The sequence below is a fragment of the Hyperolius riggenbachi genome, chromosome 12 (genome assembly GCF_040937935.1).
Source record: "Hyperolius riggenbachi isolate aHypRig1 chromosome 12, aHypRig1.pri, whole genome shotgun sequence".
Taxonomy (NCBI): Eukaryota; Metazoa; Chordata; class Amphibia; order Anura; family Hyperoliidae; genus Hyperolius; species Hyperolius riggenbachi.
The window spans coordinates 66958287-66974618 of record NC_090657.1 but is presented as its reverse complement, the minus strand read 5'-3'; the positions used below and the strand labels follow the sequence as shown (position 1 = coordinate 66974618).

General features: G+C 44.5%; 1 protein-coding gene across 1 annotated transcript in view; it reads right to left on the bottom strand.

Annotated features, from left to right (window-relative positions):
- Positions 1-16332, bottom strand: part of LOC137540944 (deoxynucleoside triphosphate triphosphohydrolase SAMHD1-like) — a 372279-nt gene that overhangs the window by 55992 nt on the left and 299955 nt on the right. Inside the window, exon 12 of the mRNA XM_068262118.1 lies at positions 6049-6157. Coding sequence (XP_068118219.1) covers positions 6049-6157 — 109 coding nt within the window. The remainder of the gene's footprint in view (positions 1-6048; positions 6158-16332) is intronic.

Sequence of the window (16332 nt, the reverse complement as noted above, 5' to 3'; positions counted from 1 at the left end):
CCAGGCTATGCATATGCATAGGTATAATTTAGTTAGTGTTAGGTCCCCTCCCATGGAGGAAAGACTTCTACGACAGTGGGAGGGACGAGTACCTAACAAGTTGCATGCAAGCTGTTAGAGGAAACCAACATCCTCCAAGCGGTAGACAGGTCATGTGTGTGCTCAGTGTGTACTTTATCCCATTAGTGGGGCTTGCACACTTTTGCAGGTAAGCATTCATCTGTTTTTAAGTAGCGCTGCTCAGCTTTTTACTATGTTTTAATTTATTTCCGGCCAGCTGCTCCCACTTAACAGTTTTGCTTTTGGTGTATATGCAGAGCCTCTGTTTGGTTCAAGGTGCGTTTGCAGTCCCTGGGGGGGCTCAGCGCATCTCTGAGTTGAGGCCAATCGGTGGCGGCCTGGTGATGCGCTGATCCCACTTTTTTTACGCAATTTTCAATTTTACTTGATAGCGCGCCCAGGCTATGCATATGCATAGGTATAATTTAGTTAGTGTTAGGTCCCCTCCCATGGAGGAAAGACTTCTACGACAGTGGGAGGGACGAGTACCTAACAAGTTGCATGCAAGCTGTTAGAGGAAACCAACATCCTCCAAGCGGTAGACAGGTCATGTGTGTGCTCAGTGTGTACTTTATCCCATTAGTGGGGCTTGCACACTTTTGCAGGTAAGCATTCATCTGTTTTTAAGTAGCGCTGCTCAGCTTTTTACTATGTTTTAAACACAATAATTTGTTGTCAGCTGAGAGGAAAGATACACCCATGTACACGAGTCAATAATACCTGGTACACACCTTGCATTTTCCCATCAGATTAATGGGTTGTATCGGTGTAACAATTGGAAATCAGATTAGACCTGTTGGAAATGTTTGATTTGACCCAATCTGACAGGAAATAGCATTGTGTGTACTAGGCAAAAAACAGGATTTTCTTCCTGCAAACCAGTGATCACTAGTCAGGGTGTTGGACAGAATGATATAAAGTGTGGGGGGGGTGCTTGATGGCAATGGTCTTGGGCGCTGAAAAGTACAAATCCTGCGCTGGCTCCCACTGTCTATTTATCTTGAGGAGACAGAAGAGAGGCAAGATCCAGGCACCAGATATGTTGCAAAAATCACAGCTTTATTTCATCCCACCAAACAGATATCAGTCACGGCTGGTCTGACAGCTGTTTCGCAAAAAACACACTTGCTTCTTCAGAGACCAATAGCCTAACTGACACGCACACATATATATCAAAAAGTACATTGCAGATTGAACATGAAGAGGAGGGACTCACCACCACCGCCTCTGGCTCATTACCGAGCGTTCGTCACATTGGGACCTCACTCCGAGCCACCCAGCCTGCACAGCGGAAGAAGGGACCGCCTTTTTCGGGGTTGGGTCAGTCAGGAGTTTCCTCTAATCAAAGTCACGGCCTGTTCCAGGCATGTGACAACGACAAATCTCACGTGCATATGCCGGGGGTATCATTTAGCCGGCTCCCGCACTCCACGCTGACGTCCTGATGGTCTGGAGGGGAAGCAATTCTCAATTCCTGGATTTCGTGGGCTGGCTCTGCACCAATGATCTCAAAATGCGGTTCACATGGGGTGTGGGGTGGTAATCGTTTAGAATTTCTAGACCTGATGATCTACCCTGAGGACGGAAACCGGTTGAGCAGGGGGTTTCGTAAGACAACGGCCACCAATTCAATCTTATTGTATTCCAGCTACCACCTGCGCCATGTTCTTAACTCTATTTCTTACAGCTAATTCCTCAGGCTGAAAAGGAACAATACAAAGCAGTAGGATTTTGAAGTTCAGAGCAGGGAACTGGGGCTGAGATTGTTGGCAAGAGGCTATCCCATGTCCTTTTTGGTACAGGCTTATGACAGAGCCAATAGAATGTCACGATCCCTACTTTTGAAAAGTAAGGAGGGGGAGGAGGGAGTCCTAGACAGGCACCAAAGAAAGCTGTCCCATTTGTCTTCAATTGCTCACCCATGGCCGATAAGATACGCTCAAGTATCCACAGGAACTGGACAAGTCTGAGGGAGAGCCCAGGTTTGAGGTCAACAGTAGGGGACAGACCACTGGTTGTGTTCCACAAAGCTCGTAAGATCGGGGACATATTTATGTGTAGCGAGTTCAGGGTACAATGAGAATTGAATTGGCTGGAACAGTCGAGACCGGTCGGCAATTTTAAATGTCACAATTGCACACATTGTAGCAAATTCATACCGGGTAGATCTGTCTGTCTGGGAAGTGTTACCCTGGGAATAAAGGAGTTCATGCACTGCAGACCTAAATTTGTGGTGTATGCAGTGGTCTGTTCCTGTCACCGTTTTTACATTGGAGAAACAACAAGACAGATGGGGACCCGCTTCCAGGAACATTACCATGCCATTGAGGCAGGAAAAGGGGCAACAAGGTTAATATTGCAGGACCACGGTGGGAACGCAGATGTTTTAAGATTTTTTTGGACTGAAAACTGTTGATATTCCCCATAGAGGGGGGATAGGGAGAAGTGTCTACGCAGGGAGGAGGCAAGACTGATATCTATCACTAATGCCTGTGGGAATCTGGGACTTAATGAACGCAATGAGTTGCATTGCTTCCTAGATAAACATTGATTTGGGCTATAATAGGGAGTCTTCCTTTGTGTATGACCCTCATGCAGTGGCGGACACAGCCAGCAGTGGCCTCCTGTGCAAAATTGCAATTGCGGGCCCCTAGGACAAAAAATGGGTGTGGCTATAACCTGCAAAAAATGGGTGTGGATAGAACCTGTGGTGCGTAGTGGCGTGACAAAAAATGGGCGTGGCAATGACCGGATGAGGGCGGAGCTAACTGTAATTTAAAGTGAACCCGGGGTGAGAGTGATATGGAGGCTGCCATATTTATTTCCTTTTAAACAATACTAGTTGCCTGGCGGCCCTGCTGATCTATTTGGCTGCAGTAATAAACTGAATTACACCAGCAACAAGCATGCAGCTAATCTTCTCAGTTCTGACAATATTGTCAGAAACCCCTGACCTGCTGCATGCTTGTTCAGGGTCTATGGTTGAAAGAATAAGAGGTAGAGGACCAGCACGGCAGCCAGGCAACTGGTATTGCTTAAAAGGAGAGAAATATGGCAGCCTCAATATTATTCTCACCTTAGGTTCCCTTGAAAAGTGCAACGCAAAGACAGTGGGCCCAAGTTTTGGTGACCCTTTCCCCAGAAAATTTACATAATTGTGCAGGTTTTCTCAAGAAAATACACATAATGTGAGCAGATTTGCCCAGAAAATACATTCAATCATGTCGGCAGATATGCCCAGAAAATACATTCAATCATGTTGGCAGATATGCCTAGAAAATACATTCAATCATGTCGGCAGATATGCCCAGAAAATACGTGCAATCATGTCGGCAGATATGCCCAGAAAATACATTCAATCATGTCGGCAGATATTCCCAGAAAATACGTACAATCATGTCGGCAGATATGCCCAGAAAATACGTGCAATCATTTCGGCAGATTTGCCCAGAAAATACGTGCAATCATGTAGCAGATTTGCCCAGAAAATACATGCAATCATGTAGCAGATTTGCCCAGAAAATACATGCAATCATGTGGCAGACCTGCCCAGAACATACACCTGCTAATATAAATTAAAAAAAAAACATTTACTCACCTGCAGCAGCAGACCTCCTGTCCCAGCCTCCATCCGGCGCGCAGCTCCCATGGGTGGTTGGGTGGATAGGTAGCCTGGTGGGTGGGTGGTTAGGTAGGTAGCCTGATGGGTAGGTAGGTAGCGTGGTGGGTGGGTAGGTAGGTAGGCAGCCTGGTGGGTGGGTAGGTAGGTAGCCTGGTGGGTGGCTGGGTAGCCGAGTGGGTAGGTAGCCTGGTGGGTGGGTAGGTAGCCAGGTGGGTAGGTAGGTGGGTGGGTAGGTAGCCGGGTGGTTAGGTAGCCTGGTGAGTGGGTTGGTAACTAGCCCGGTAGGTAAGTAGGTAGGTAGCCGGGTGGGTGGGTAGGTAGCCAGGTGGGTGGGTAGGTAGCCGGGTGGGTGGTTAGGTAGCCGGGTGGGTAGGTAGGTAGCCTGGTGGGTCTTTAGGTAGGTAGCCTGGTGGGTGGGTGGGTAGGTAGCCTGGTGGGTGGATAGGTAGCCAGGTGGGTAGGTAGGTGAGTGGGTAGGTAGCCGGGTGGTTAGGTAGCCTGGTGGGTGGGTTGGTAACTAGCCCGGTAGGTAGGTAGGTAGCCGGGTGGATGGGTGGTTAGGTAGGTAGCTGGATGTGTGGGTGGGTAGCTGGGTGGGTAGGTAGGTAGCCTGGTGGGTGGGTAGGTAGGTAGCCTGGTGGGTCTTTAGGTAGGTAGCCTGGTGGGTGGGTAGGTAGCCGGGTGGGTGGGTAGCTCTCCGGGTGGGGGGCCCAACTCCTATCCTCCCTCCCTCACGGTATGCGCGGCGGGAGAGCGGCAAATGCAGGAAGTCCCTGGGGCTCCAGCAGGCACTAGTGGCTCAGCTGTTTGGTCTCCGATGTCTCTCTCCTCTGTATACTGCTCGCTACTTCCTGGTTTAGTAGCGAGCAGTATACAGAGTTGGAGACATCGGAGACCAAGCTTAGCCTCTAGCGCCTGCTGGAGCCCTGGAGACTTTCTGTATTTGCCGCTCTCCCGCCGCATGAGGGGGGGCCCCGAGGTGAGGGGGGAGAGGATAGGAGACGGGGCTCCCCAGGAAAAAAAAATAAAATAAAAATAAAAAACAGCAATACTTAATGGGCCCCTGAAGCAACGGAGCTTCAGGGGCCCTAGTGAGGCGGCACGGCCTGCACGGCCGTATGTCCGCCACTGCCCTTATGTGTGTGTAAAAAAATCCTCCCTTATCCACCCTGGGCTGCATCTTTAATAAGGGGTACTTGGGTACTAAGTATACATCGTTTGGATTTGCTATAATGACCGTTAACAGTCCCATCCATTTTACCTAATGGTGAATCCAGGTTTTTAACAGAAATATTTTGATTTAATCGGTTTTCTTTCTTTTCCTTTTAGGAGCCGGACACCAAGAACTGCTGTGTATGCGCTTCCATAGCAACACACCAGCGTGGAACGCAGAAGCCGGCTCATTGATACTACCGGCATATGCACGCGAGATTTTCCGTTGTCACATGCCCGGAACAGGCCGTGACTCTGATTGGAGGAAACTCCTGACTGACCCAACCCCAAAAGGGGCGGGCCCTTCTTCCGCTGTGCAGGCTGGGTGGCTCGGAGCGTGGTCCCAATGTGACGAACGCTCGGTAATGAGCCGGAAGTGGCGGTGGTGAGTCCCTCCTCTTCATGTTCAATCTGCAATTTACTTTTTGATATATATGTGTGCGTCAGTTAGGTTATTGGTCTCTGAAGAAGCAAGTGTGTTTTTTGCGAAACAGCTGTCAGATCAGCCATGATTTGTATCTGTTTGGTGGGATGAAATAAAGCTGTGATTTTTGCAACATATCTGGTGCCCGGATCTTGCCTCTCTTCTGTCTCCTCAAGACAGTGGGAGCCGGCGCAGGATTTGTACTTTTCAGCGCCCAAGACCATTGCTGCCCGGATCTTGCCTCTCTTCTGTCTCTTGTGGAATATTTTGCCCGGAGGCACAGTGTGTTTTTCACCTGGACGCCACCATAGGCTGCCAAGTGCGTCTAGTGCAGATTTTTTTCCCCCTAACCTGCAACAATAGTCTATTTATCTTATCATGTCCGCATATTGAGACTTTACCCTCCCCCCAGAAGGTTACTAGAATATTGGTAATTCTACTGATATTCTATGCCTATCACTAACTACATAATAGCCGAACCTCATCGCCTGATAACTTACCCCCCACCACCGCTATCTGTCCCTTCTCCTCTATCTGCGCCACAATCTCTGCCACTATTTGTCCTTCCGCCATGATTTGCACCATCATTCTGCTGGCCCTTTGGCTACATCTGGTGCTCAAATTGTCCACTGGTTGTCGCTATAGTCACAATTAACATTGTGGTCTATGGCTGAGCCCAAACGTTGAGGCTGCCACAGGTGCCCAAATTCGCTGCTTCAGTATGGCTTACCTTATCCCTGAAACAGATGTGGTTCCTCCCTTCAACATTACACACGCTGACAAGCTTGAGAAGGCGGTAATGATCAAAACTGTTCTGAATACCCAGGTGATGGCAGTCCCTGTACAAAAGTCAACAAAAATCATTTACTAACAGGAGACAGAGAGTGATGGTTCAGCGTCATGTCATCCATTATAACTACTGGTTTGTACTATTTACTAGGTTTTGTATAGTACCACAAGCGTGTGTGTGGGTGTGTGGGTGTAGGTGTGTGTGTGTGTGTGTAGGTGTGTGTGTGTGTGTGTGTGTGTGTGTGTGTGTGTGTGTGTGTGTGTGTGTGTGTGTGTGTAGGGGTGTGTGTGTGAAAGCAAAGACATTAGCATTACGACCAAATGTAGACCATCGTTTCCACTATAACCATGTATGGCTGCGAAAGTTGGACCCTAAGAAAAGCGGATAGATTGGAACGTATAAGACCAGACATGTCACTGGAAGGCAAGATCACCAGACTCAGATGACTCAGATCTACATCTAAGTCACAGCAATAGACAATCACAGTCTGCTTTAACTAATATAACTCAAATAATTAAATGTGTCCATGTTTTTATTGCACACACCATGTAAACATTCACAATGCAGGTAGAAAAAGTATGTGAACCCTTGGATTTAATAACTGGTTGAACCTCCTTTGGCAGCAATAACTTCAACCAAACGTTTCCTGTAGTTGCAAATCAGAAATGCACAATGGTCAGGAGTCATTATTATCCATTCCTCTTTACAGAACTGTTTCAGTTCAGCAATATTCTTGGGGTGTCTGGTGTAAATTGCTTTCTTGAATTTTATTGAAACAAATATTAAGGTAGCGCACAATTGTACTTAAAGCGGACCCAAACCAACCAATTTTTTTATTAAAAATATTTAGTTGCACCACTCTGACACATACAAAGATAAATAAACACTCCTTCAAACCTATGAGCATTTCAGTGCGTGCTTTTCAGCCTTCTCTTTTCATAACTAGGATTATACTGGTGGCAGCCATTGGTTGTACATTTTCCTAAGAATTATTTTATTCTAAATGCATTTCAATGGGTATAATAAGAAAAAAATGTATTATTTCTCCATTTTTGGCTATTCTAGTTTTAAAATAATACATGCTAATTAAAACTCATGTATTTTATTTGTTCTGGTCATTACACCATTTAAATTATGTCCCTATCAAAATATTTTAATTGGAAATAAAGGCACATTTTTTTTCAGTTTTGTGCCCGTCAATATTTATTAGCCCATATTTTCCAAAAAAAACCCCTAATATATCTATTAAAAAAGCTCAGTCCCTAAGGTAGCTATTTATGTATTTTTTTAAATTGTCTTTTTAAAAATAATTGAATGCAAAAGTTTTATTTGGGTGTTTATGGGAGAGTGTAGGAGGTTAGGTGTATGTCTTTTTAATGAAATAAATGTACAGTATGTAGGTGTAATTTTACTATTTGGCCATAAGACGTCCTCACACTGCGGACAACGGTTGAAGCCGCATTCATCGGCGAATCGCGAAGGCGAGAGGGTATCCTGGTCCACACCGCCTGTCCTTCCTTGTCCACTCTATCACGCTTGTTGCCATCCCTGTTGGTGGTCCACCTTTTCTTCACTACACCTTTCTGAGGTCTTACTTGGCCCTATTCATCTTGGGGGCATTTTTCATTGGCTCCTCCGTTCCGGCACCTAACCCTTGCTCATTTTGCACATAATTTGCACTTTCCTTGTTCTTATAGCACTGATCATTTGCGCATATCACTTTACTCTCCTCCTGCTGTTATTTATGGTTGATGTTTATGGTTGAGTTGAGGACAGGTGATTTATTGTATTTATTATATTTCCACTATTTGGGATTATTTAGTGTGGTACCTTGAACCTGTTGTTTTTAACTGATTTTATTATTATGAAACCTTGTATTATGTAATAAAGCTCTTTTGATATTTGATACATTATATTTTGGTGCGGTTTTTGTGGGGATTATGCCCTTTGCCTTTTTGGTCTGGTAGATATTGTATATCCCTTTCTGCACACAATTATGGTATTACATTATTACTGTTGGAGCTTTTGATTATTATATACTGGTGCTGCTCTTTCTTTTGTAAGGTACATGTTTCCATTTTTATTACTGCACAATGCCTATTGCAAAGTAAGTCCACCACAGTTTATTGATGTTGTCCGGTGGGTTCAATACAGTCAGCAAACTTAACATTATAACTTATGGTATGTGGAACTGTGTTCATATAAGATCTTTCTATACTGTTTTTAGTGTATTTCAGATATTGTGCCATTTTGGATTATTTATGTAGGTCATTTAATGTTCTCATTCAATTTTACTTAAACTTATGTAAATCTGTGTTTCATCTTCTTGAAAATATTTTTATTGATCAAATTCCAGGACAGCACTGACATTACATTTGACTTTTACAGCATGCATAGTAACATTTTATAACACAGTAATCACACCATGTTTAATATAGCAGTCAAATTACCAATAACAACATCTTTCAATCAGGTGTCCCAGAACTCCATTTTAGTTTTCTCCCTCCCCCCTCCCCCATAAATCCCTCTGCCTTCCCCTACTCACCCTCTCCCCCCCCCCCCTCTGCATGTCTCAGCTGTTAATTTCCTTGTACCTTTCTTATCTAGACTCTTTAAGGGGTGTAGGACAATGTCCATCTGTGGGCATGGATAGTGGGTCATCCCACCTCCAGCGGGCCCAGTGTACCATGCATATGTTCCGTTAGATACCATTTGGTCAACTTAAAATTCCCCATTAAAGCAGTTCTTTCCTCTAATGGTAGTTGTGTGACTATGTACTTTCTCCAGACTTTAAAGAAGGCCTTAGTTTTTTTATTTTTAGCTTGTAGGGTATTTAATTTATCTAAAATGAAGAGTCGGTGTAGTTCTTGCTGCACCATACCCACGGGTCTTTGTCTAACCACTTCATAAAAATTGTTTTTCGGGCTACCATTAACAATATGTGCAGCAGGGGTGTTGGTTTTTGGTTAATGTCATTTATTTTTTGGGGGAAATAGTTGAATAAACATAGGTATTGTTCCTTTACCAGTCTTTTTTTACACAAACGATTGGCATAGAGCAATGCCCTCTCCCAGAACTGTGCAATAGCAGTGCAAGACCATATGCAGTGAAGTAAGTCTGCCTCTTTAAGTTTACATTTTGGGCAATACGGACTGTAATGTTCCGGCGGTTGTTTATATTTAATGTTGAATGCGAATTTCGCTTTATGCATTAAGAGGAGATGAGACGTTCTCCAAACTTCACTAATGATACAACTACGGACCGCATTCCATCCTGATGTTATCTTGTCGACTGCTGTTTCATCTTGGAGGGTCTTCCTCCATGCCTTAAAGATCTGTCCTTTTGTCTTATTTATCTCTAGTGTCTGAAGCCCCTTATATAAGTCAGATAAGGATTTATCTCCTCCCCCCCCCGGCTGTATGAATCGATCAAAGCTGGTAGCTTCTGCTATTGACTTCACGTCCCGCACCAAAGAGCGGACCATGGACTTCATCTGCAAATAGGGGAGAATATTACTACTTTGCAAGTGGTAGGCTTGTCTTAGTTCAATAAAGAGGATCCAGTTCCCTCTCCTAATATTGAGCAGGTGTTCTAAAGTTTTTATTCCTTTTTGCTCCCAAGCCGAAAACCCAGACTGTTCTGTACTTGGGGGGGTAATTAGGATTAACCCAGATTGGCAGATATTTAGAAATCCGTCCGGGAAGACGAAACATCCGTCTCACCACTTGCCAGGCCGCAATTGTATCGCGGAACATTGCATTTGCTTTTAGTCTGAGGGGTAAGTGTTTGACTCTGGCATGCAAAAGACCCACCGGCGACCAAGGTAACGCCATCTCAGCTTCTAGATCATAGTTGGAATGCTTACTTGTTTGGTTAAGCCAGTCCCTGACATGTGTCATAAGGGCTGCCAAATTATAGGCTCTTACGTTCGGAAGGTTAAAGCCTCCTACTTCTTTTGAGCATTGTAGTTTAGCCAACGCAATTCTCGTTTTTTTGCCCTTCCACAAGAATCTGACAAAGGCTGTATTTAATAACTGCAGATCCTTGTGCCTGAGTAGGAGTGGGATTGTTTGCAGGGGGTACAAAAGCCGACCCATGGAAACCATCTTTATTAGTGCAGCTCTGCCTGCTAGCCCCAATGGCAGCCTATGCCATCTATTCAATTGCTCTATAATACTTTTAATCAAGGGAGTATAGTTACATGCATATAATTCTGCTGGATCTCTATGAATGACTATCCTTAAATATTTACATTTCGTGGTGCCAATTGCCACCCCCAATGCTCGCAAAGCTCCTACTTGTGCCTGTTTGGATAATGGGAAAAGTAAGCTTTTATCTCTATTTACTTTGTATCCCGCTAAAGTGCCTACCTCTTCTAGTATCTGGAATATTTCCGGCACTTGTCTGATGGGGTCTTGCACAAATAGGAGGGCATCATCCGCGAACAATGCCTGCTGAATATTAACCTGCCCAACCTTAATCCCTGCAATCCGTGTTCTTAATATGGTCATCAGCGGCTCTAGTGCTAGATTAAAAAGCAAAGGAGATAGTGGGCACCCCTGCCTCATACCCTTGGTTAATTGTATGGAATTAGAAATATTGCCATGAGTGACTATTCTTGCTGATGGGCTAGAGTACATAGCCTGAACCGCTTTTGCGAATGCTCCAGAAATTCCTTGCCTTCGCAACACCGCCTGCAACCAATCCCACTCCACATTATCAAAGGCTTTCTCTGCGTCAAGCACAAGGACCGCCGTGTCTTTATAGGTGTGGGGGTATGCTTTAGTATGTTCAAGTACCGCGAGAATTTTCCTTACATTACTCACCGCTGATCTATTTCTCACAAATCCAGACTGATTCGGGTGTACTAACTTTGGGACAATCTGTGCAAGCCTGTCAGCCATGATTTTTGAAAAAATTTTCATATCCTGATTTAACAGAGAGATAGGGCGATATGAACCCGGTTTTGTGGGGCCTCTCCCCTCTTTTGGAATGAGCTTGATGTAAGCTAGTTGGCCTGTTTTGGGATATTGGCCTGTACTCATAATGGAATTATACACCCGAACCAGTGAATCTGCCACATCCTGCTTCAATATCTTAAAAAATTCCGCTGGAAGCCCATCTGGTCCTGGAGATCTCGCGTTGGCTAGCAATTTAATGGTTTGGAGTACCTCTCCTTTAGTCACCTGTGCGTTCAACATGTCAGAGTCATCACTTGTAATAGTGGGAAGCCTAATCTGTTTGAGTATACTGTCTAGATCTTGGACATCCGTGGAGGCTCTCTTATAAAGCTCAGAATAAAACTTAGCAAAGATGTCATTTATTACTTTTGGGTCACGACTAATGGCGCCATTCTCTGTTTGGAGTGCAATTAATGCGTCCTGTTTTTTAGTCTGATTGGATGCCAAGTTTGCCACCAATATACCTGCTTTATCCCCATATCTATGAAAAAACAAGTCTGAATGAGCCCTATGGAGAGCCTCCCTCATTGTGAACCAAAGATCTGCTTTCGCTTTATTTCTCATCCAGATTTCTCTGGTTTGTTGGGAGGGATTAGCTATAAATTCCTTTTGTGCCTCTCTTGCCTTACCTATCGTTTCTGAGTACTGTTTTGTGAGCTGCTTCTTCCTTGCTGAAACATAAGAAATGATGCGGCCTCTGAGCAACGATTTGGCAGTCTCCCAAAACAGTACTGGAGGTTTTTTATGCTGCTTGTTATCATATTCATACTCAACCCACCAACTGCGTAGGAGTTGTTCAAACGCCTCGTCCCCATATAAGCTTGTAGGAAATCTCCAGATAAATTCAGAATTTCTCTGCTTTGCTTCATATATTTCGATTGCTATTGGTGCGTGATCTGAGATAAGTATTTCACCTATTGAACAATATTTAATTTTGTTCACCAGTCTGTCACACACCAAGAACATATCAATTCTTGACCATGAAGCATGCTTTGGAGAAAAGAAAGTATATTCTTTATGGAAAGGATTGAGATACCTCCAGGCATCCACTAATTTGGACGTCTCTAACATTAAGGCCAATCTAGTGTCCGTTCCACGTGGTAACACGCTCGGACGGCTCCTATCCATCTTATGATCTACCACTGAGTTCATATCTCCCCCAATTATCAGCGATGTCTGAGTGATGGAACTAATCTGGTTTATCAGGGTATCGAAAAACTGTTTATTTTCACCGTTAGGTGCGTAGACATTTAACAATGTCACCTGCTCTGTAGCTAATTGCAAGTGGAGTTGTACCCATCTCCCGTTTTTGACTTGGTCTTGTTGCATACATTGGTGTTTAAGATGCTTGTTAATTAAAATCACCACCCCTGCCTTTTTGTGTATTGCTGGAGAACTGTAGACCGCACCTACCCACCCTTTTTTTAAGTAATAAAACTGTTCAGCCCCCAAATGTGTCTCTTGAAGCATACAAATGTCCGGGCGCATCTTTTTCAGGTGGGCCAGGACCTTTGAACGCTTTTGTGGCGACTGTAGACCTTTGACATTCCAAGATACCACTTTCATCCGAATCCCCTCTTAGCAGTATAAACCTTCAAGGTATTATCATTTCTTTCGAATTGTAGAGAAACATGCAGAGTCCACCCTCCCCTCCCCTCTCCCCTAGCCCTTCCCTCCCCCAAACCAATGCGATAATAACAGCAGAAAACATTAATTATGCATACATACATCAGGACTTCTCCTCTTCCCTGTACGATCTTCTCCATCTCACTCTGTCAACCCTCCCACAGCTTAAACACTTTTGTCCACTTATAAACAAGATAAACTATGAATCATTGGAGCTCAATATTAATTAACAATTCTAGTGTCCTTTAGCAGCCCATCCCACTCACACCCTTCCTGTTAAAAACAGAAAAGGCTTTTAGGAAACCGTTAGGTAGCATTCTGCAAAGATTAGTATATATGAATAATCAGCGATCATCTTTATCACTTAAGATTTTATATCCGCAAGGTCTTCCTTTGTTTAGTTCAATCTGCAGGCGACGTTGATCTCGAACGCCTAATCGCTGGGGCTCCTTTTAGATAATCTCGTGCATCTTCTGGTGTATGACATAGATAAATCTTGCCATCTTCTTCAGTTATGTGCAGTGTCGCCGGATAAACTAAGGCAAACTTAATCTTACGGCTGTACAAGGTATTACAGATTTTGCCAAAGGCTTGTCTCTTCTTTGATACTTCTGCCGAATAATCTTGGAAGAGGCGCACTTCTGCATTTTCATATGTGAGATCTGAGGAGGAGGCCCTGTAGGCTGCCATGAGTTTCACTTTGTCCGCAAAGTCTAGATACCTCGCCATTATCATTCTAGGTCTTTTGTCCTTGCGGTTTGCTGTTAGTGGGCCCACCCTATGCGCACGTTCCACTTTAAGCTCTCCAGAAATGCCCAAAAGCTGCGGGATCTGTGCTGAGCACAGTGTCATAAGCTGTTCAGGTGGAATGCTCTCTGGGACTCCCACAAATCGCACATTATTGCGACGCGATCTATTCTCCAGATCTTCAATTCTCTCATGGGCCGTGGCATTCTCCTGCAACAGGGACTCTATGGTAGTTTGGGCTTCATTAAGATCATCTTCGCATGTGCTTAGCCTTTTTTCCATCTCTGTCAATCTTTCCCCTTGCTTGCGCTGCTCCTGTTTAAGCTGCTGTATAGACTTTGTGATGGCCGCATCTATGAGCTGACGTATTTCTGGGACAAGCACTTTCCTCATCTCCTGGGCCATCTGCTTATAGTCAATGTGCACAGTACCTTGCTCTGGCTGCTCTGGCTGCGTCTCCTCTGATGATTCCTGATCAGGGGTCACTGGCCTGCTTGTGGTCTCTGCTCCTTTGCCAGGTCGCTGCTTGCTCGTCTTGTCTGCAGTGCCGCCCGCCATCTTGGACCTCGCAGCCGCCGCCCTGCGCGGTGTTTTGATGTCTTTCCCTTTCAGGAATTTATCCATGCGGGCTCCGCTTTACTCCTTGCGGTGCTGGCGCGCGTGGAGGTCGATTCCAGGCCCCTTGTAGCCTGCTGTTGGCTGGTAAATAGGCTACTGCGGGAGGGTTTAGCCGGAGCTCTTCTCTTCCTAACCCTCCATACAGGCGCCGGAACCGGAAGTCTCCTGTGTTTCATCTTGACATTAGTTGATTATTTGTTACCTGTGCCTGCTATTAACAGCTGTTTATGGGATAAGCCATGGAACGCAGAGCTATAAATGAATAAGCCTTTTGAATCATTAATATTTTTAACGCAACCCTTTATATTGCATTTACCAGCACATACGTTATTTATAAATTATGCCGGTAATTTACATTTATCTCATATAACTTACTATTCAATTTTACCCATATTTTTTTGGTTGTGGTCTCAGTGTTGGCATGAGTAACTTTGACTTTTAGAAACTTTTTGATATGACACAGTTGAGTTAAACCTTTTTGAAATCTACTGCTTTGAATGTGTGCAAAGATTGTGTAGGTAAGCTCTCATCCTACATGGAAGTGGTAACATTAGCCAGTGTGTGTGTATATTCAACCTGACAGCTATTAAGGTGGCCATACACCTAGAGATGGCACCAGATAAACCATCAGATCCCTTTCTGATCGAATCTGATTAGAGAGGGATCTGTTGCCAGCCCACACAGTGTACACAGAATCAATCAATATTAGCATGCCTCCCTACCTAGGTATCAGCTATCTATACTCCCCCGGCCAGCTTGATTCACACCAAGCATTGCTTTTTAGTAGGAGGGCTTTTCTGTCTCTTTTAACCCCTATACACTCCTAGTGGGTTGGGTCACCCCGAGCTGCTTGGTCACTCTGTTGTCAGGTCCAAGCCTTATCCCATACAGCCATATCAATCCCTGCCATGTACTGATGAGGACCAAAAGTCTGAAACAGGCTGTCTTTGGGCCAGTGCACACCAAAAACGTCTAGCAGATCTGCAAAACACTAGAAGTTTTTGAAGCAGATTTTCAGAGTGATTCTAGGTATGTATAGAGAGGTTTTCTAAACATGCCTAGTGTTTTTTGGAAAGTTTTTGTGTAGCAGATTTCATATATTGTTACGGTAAAAGCTATTACTGAACAGCTTCTGTAACAAAAACGCCTGGAAAACCGCTCTGATCTGACGTTTTTCAGAAGCGGTTTTCCCCTTTCCTATACTTTAACATTGAGGCAGAAACGCCTCAGAAATCTGAAAAATGCTGCAGCCCCAGAGTTTGTGGAAAAAACAAACCATTCTGGTTTGCACCAGCCCATTGAAATACATTACCCAAGCAGTTTTCAAACAGCTAGCATGCTCCAGAACCGCTCTGGTGTACATGTGGTGTTGATATGGCTGTGTAAAATTTAAAGCTATAGGATTGCTGTACACCAGCGGTTCTGGATGCTAGCCTGGCTTACAGGGGCATAAAGAGATAATTTGCATATTCAATAGAGGTGCATTGTGGGTAACCACAAATGTTCACTTAAAGCTGAATTATTGCAAGTTCCCTTCTGTTACAAGAAGGCAAATTACACCAAGCATTGCTTTTTAGTAGGGGGGCTTTTTCGGGCTCTTTTAGCCCCCTATATATATATATATTTTTTTGTATAAATTCTTTATTTTACAGTTTTAAGTGTATAACAAAGGAAAACAAAGCAATATGCAAGGTGATACAGTATCACAACCAGGTGTAGGATACAATGGAAGTCAAGTACAGATGCAAATATGAAATGCACAATTTTACAGCAAACCAGCACTGTCCATAATGGAACACATATTTGACCATAAATAATTCACATATTCAGGGCAATATGAAATGCAATAATAGAAGCAAAGTAGAGTACATGGATTTACAGCTAAAGACAAAGTTATTGGGTGACTGGGAGCCCAGAGGGATCATACATCCCAGAACACCTATAAAGAATGCACATTATTAAAGAGACTCTGAAGCGAGAATAAATCTCGCTTCAGAGCTTATATTCAGCAGGGGCATGTGTGCCCCTGCTAAAACGCCGCTATCACGCAGCTAAACGGGGGTCCCTTACCTCCCAAATCCCCTCGTGGAGTCCCGGGGATCTCTTCCTGATCGAGGCAGGGCTAACCGCTGCAGCCCTGCCTCACGCGCGTCTGTCAGCGCGTATCTCCGCCTCTCCCCCGCCCCTCTCAGTCTACCTTCGCTGAGAGGGGCGGGGGAGAGGCGGCGATGCGCCGCTGATAGACGGCGCTGAGAGGCAGGGCTGCAGCCGT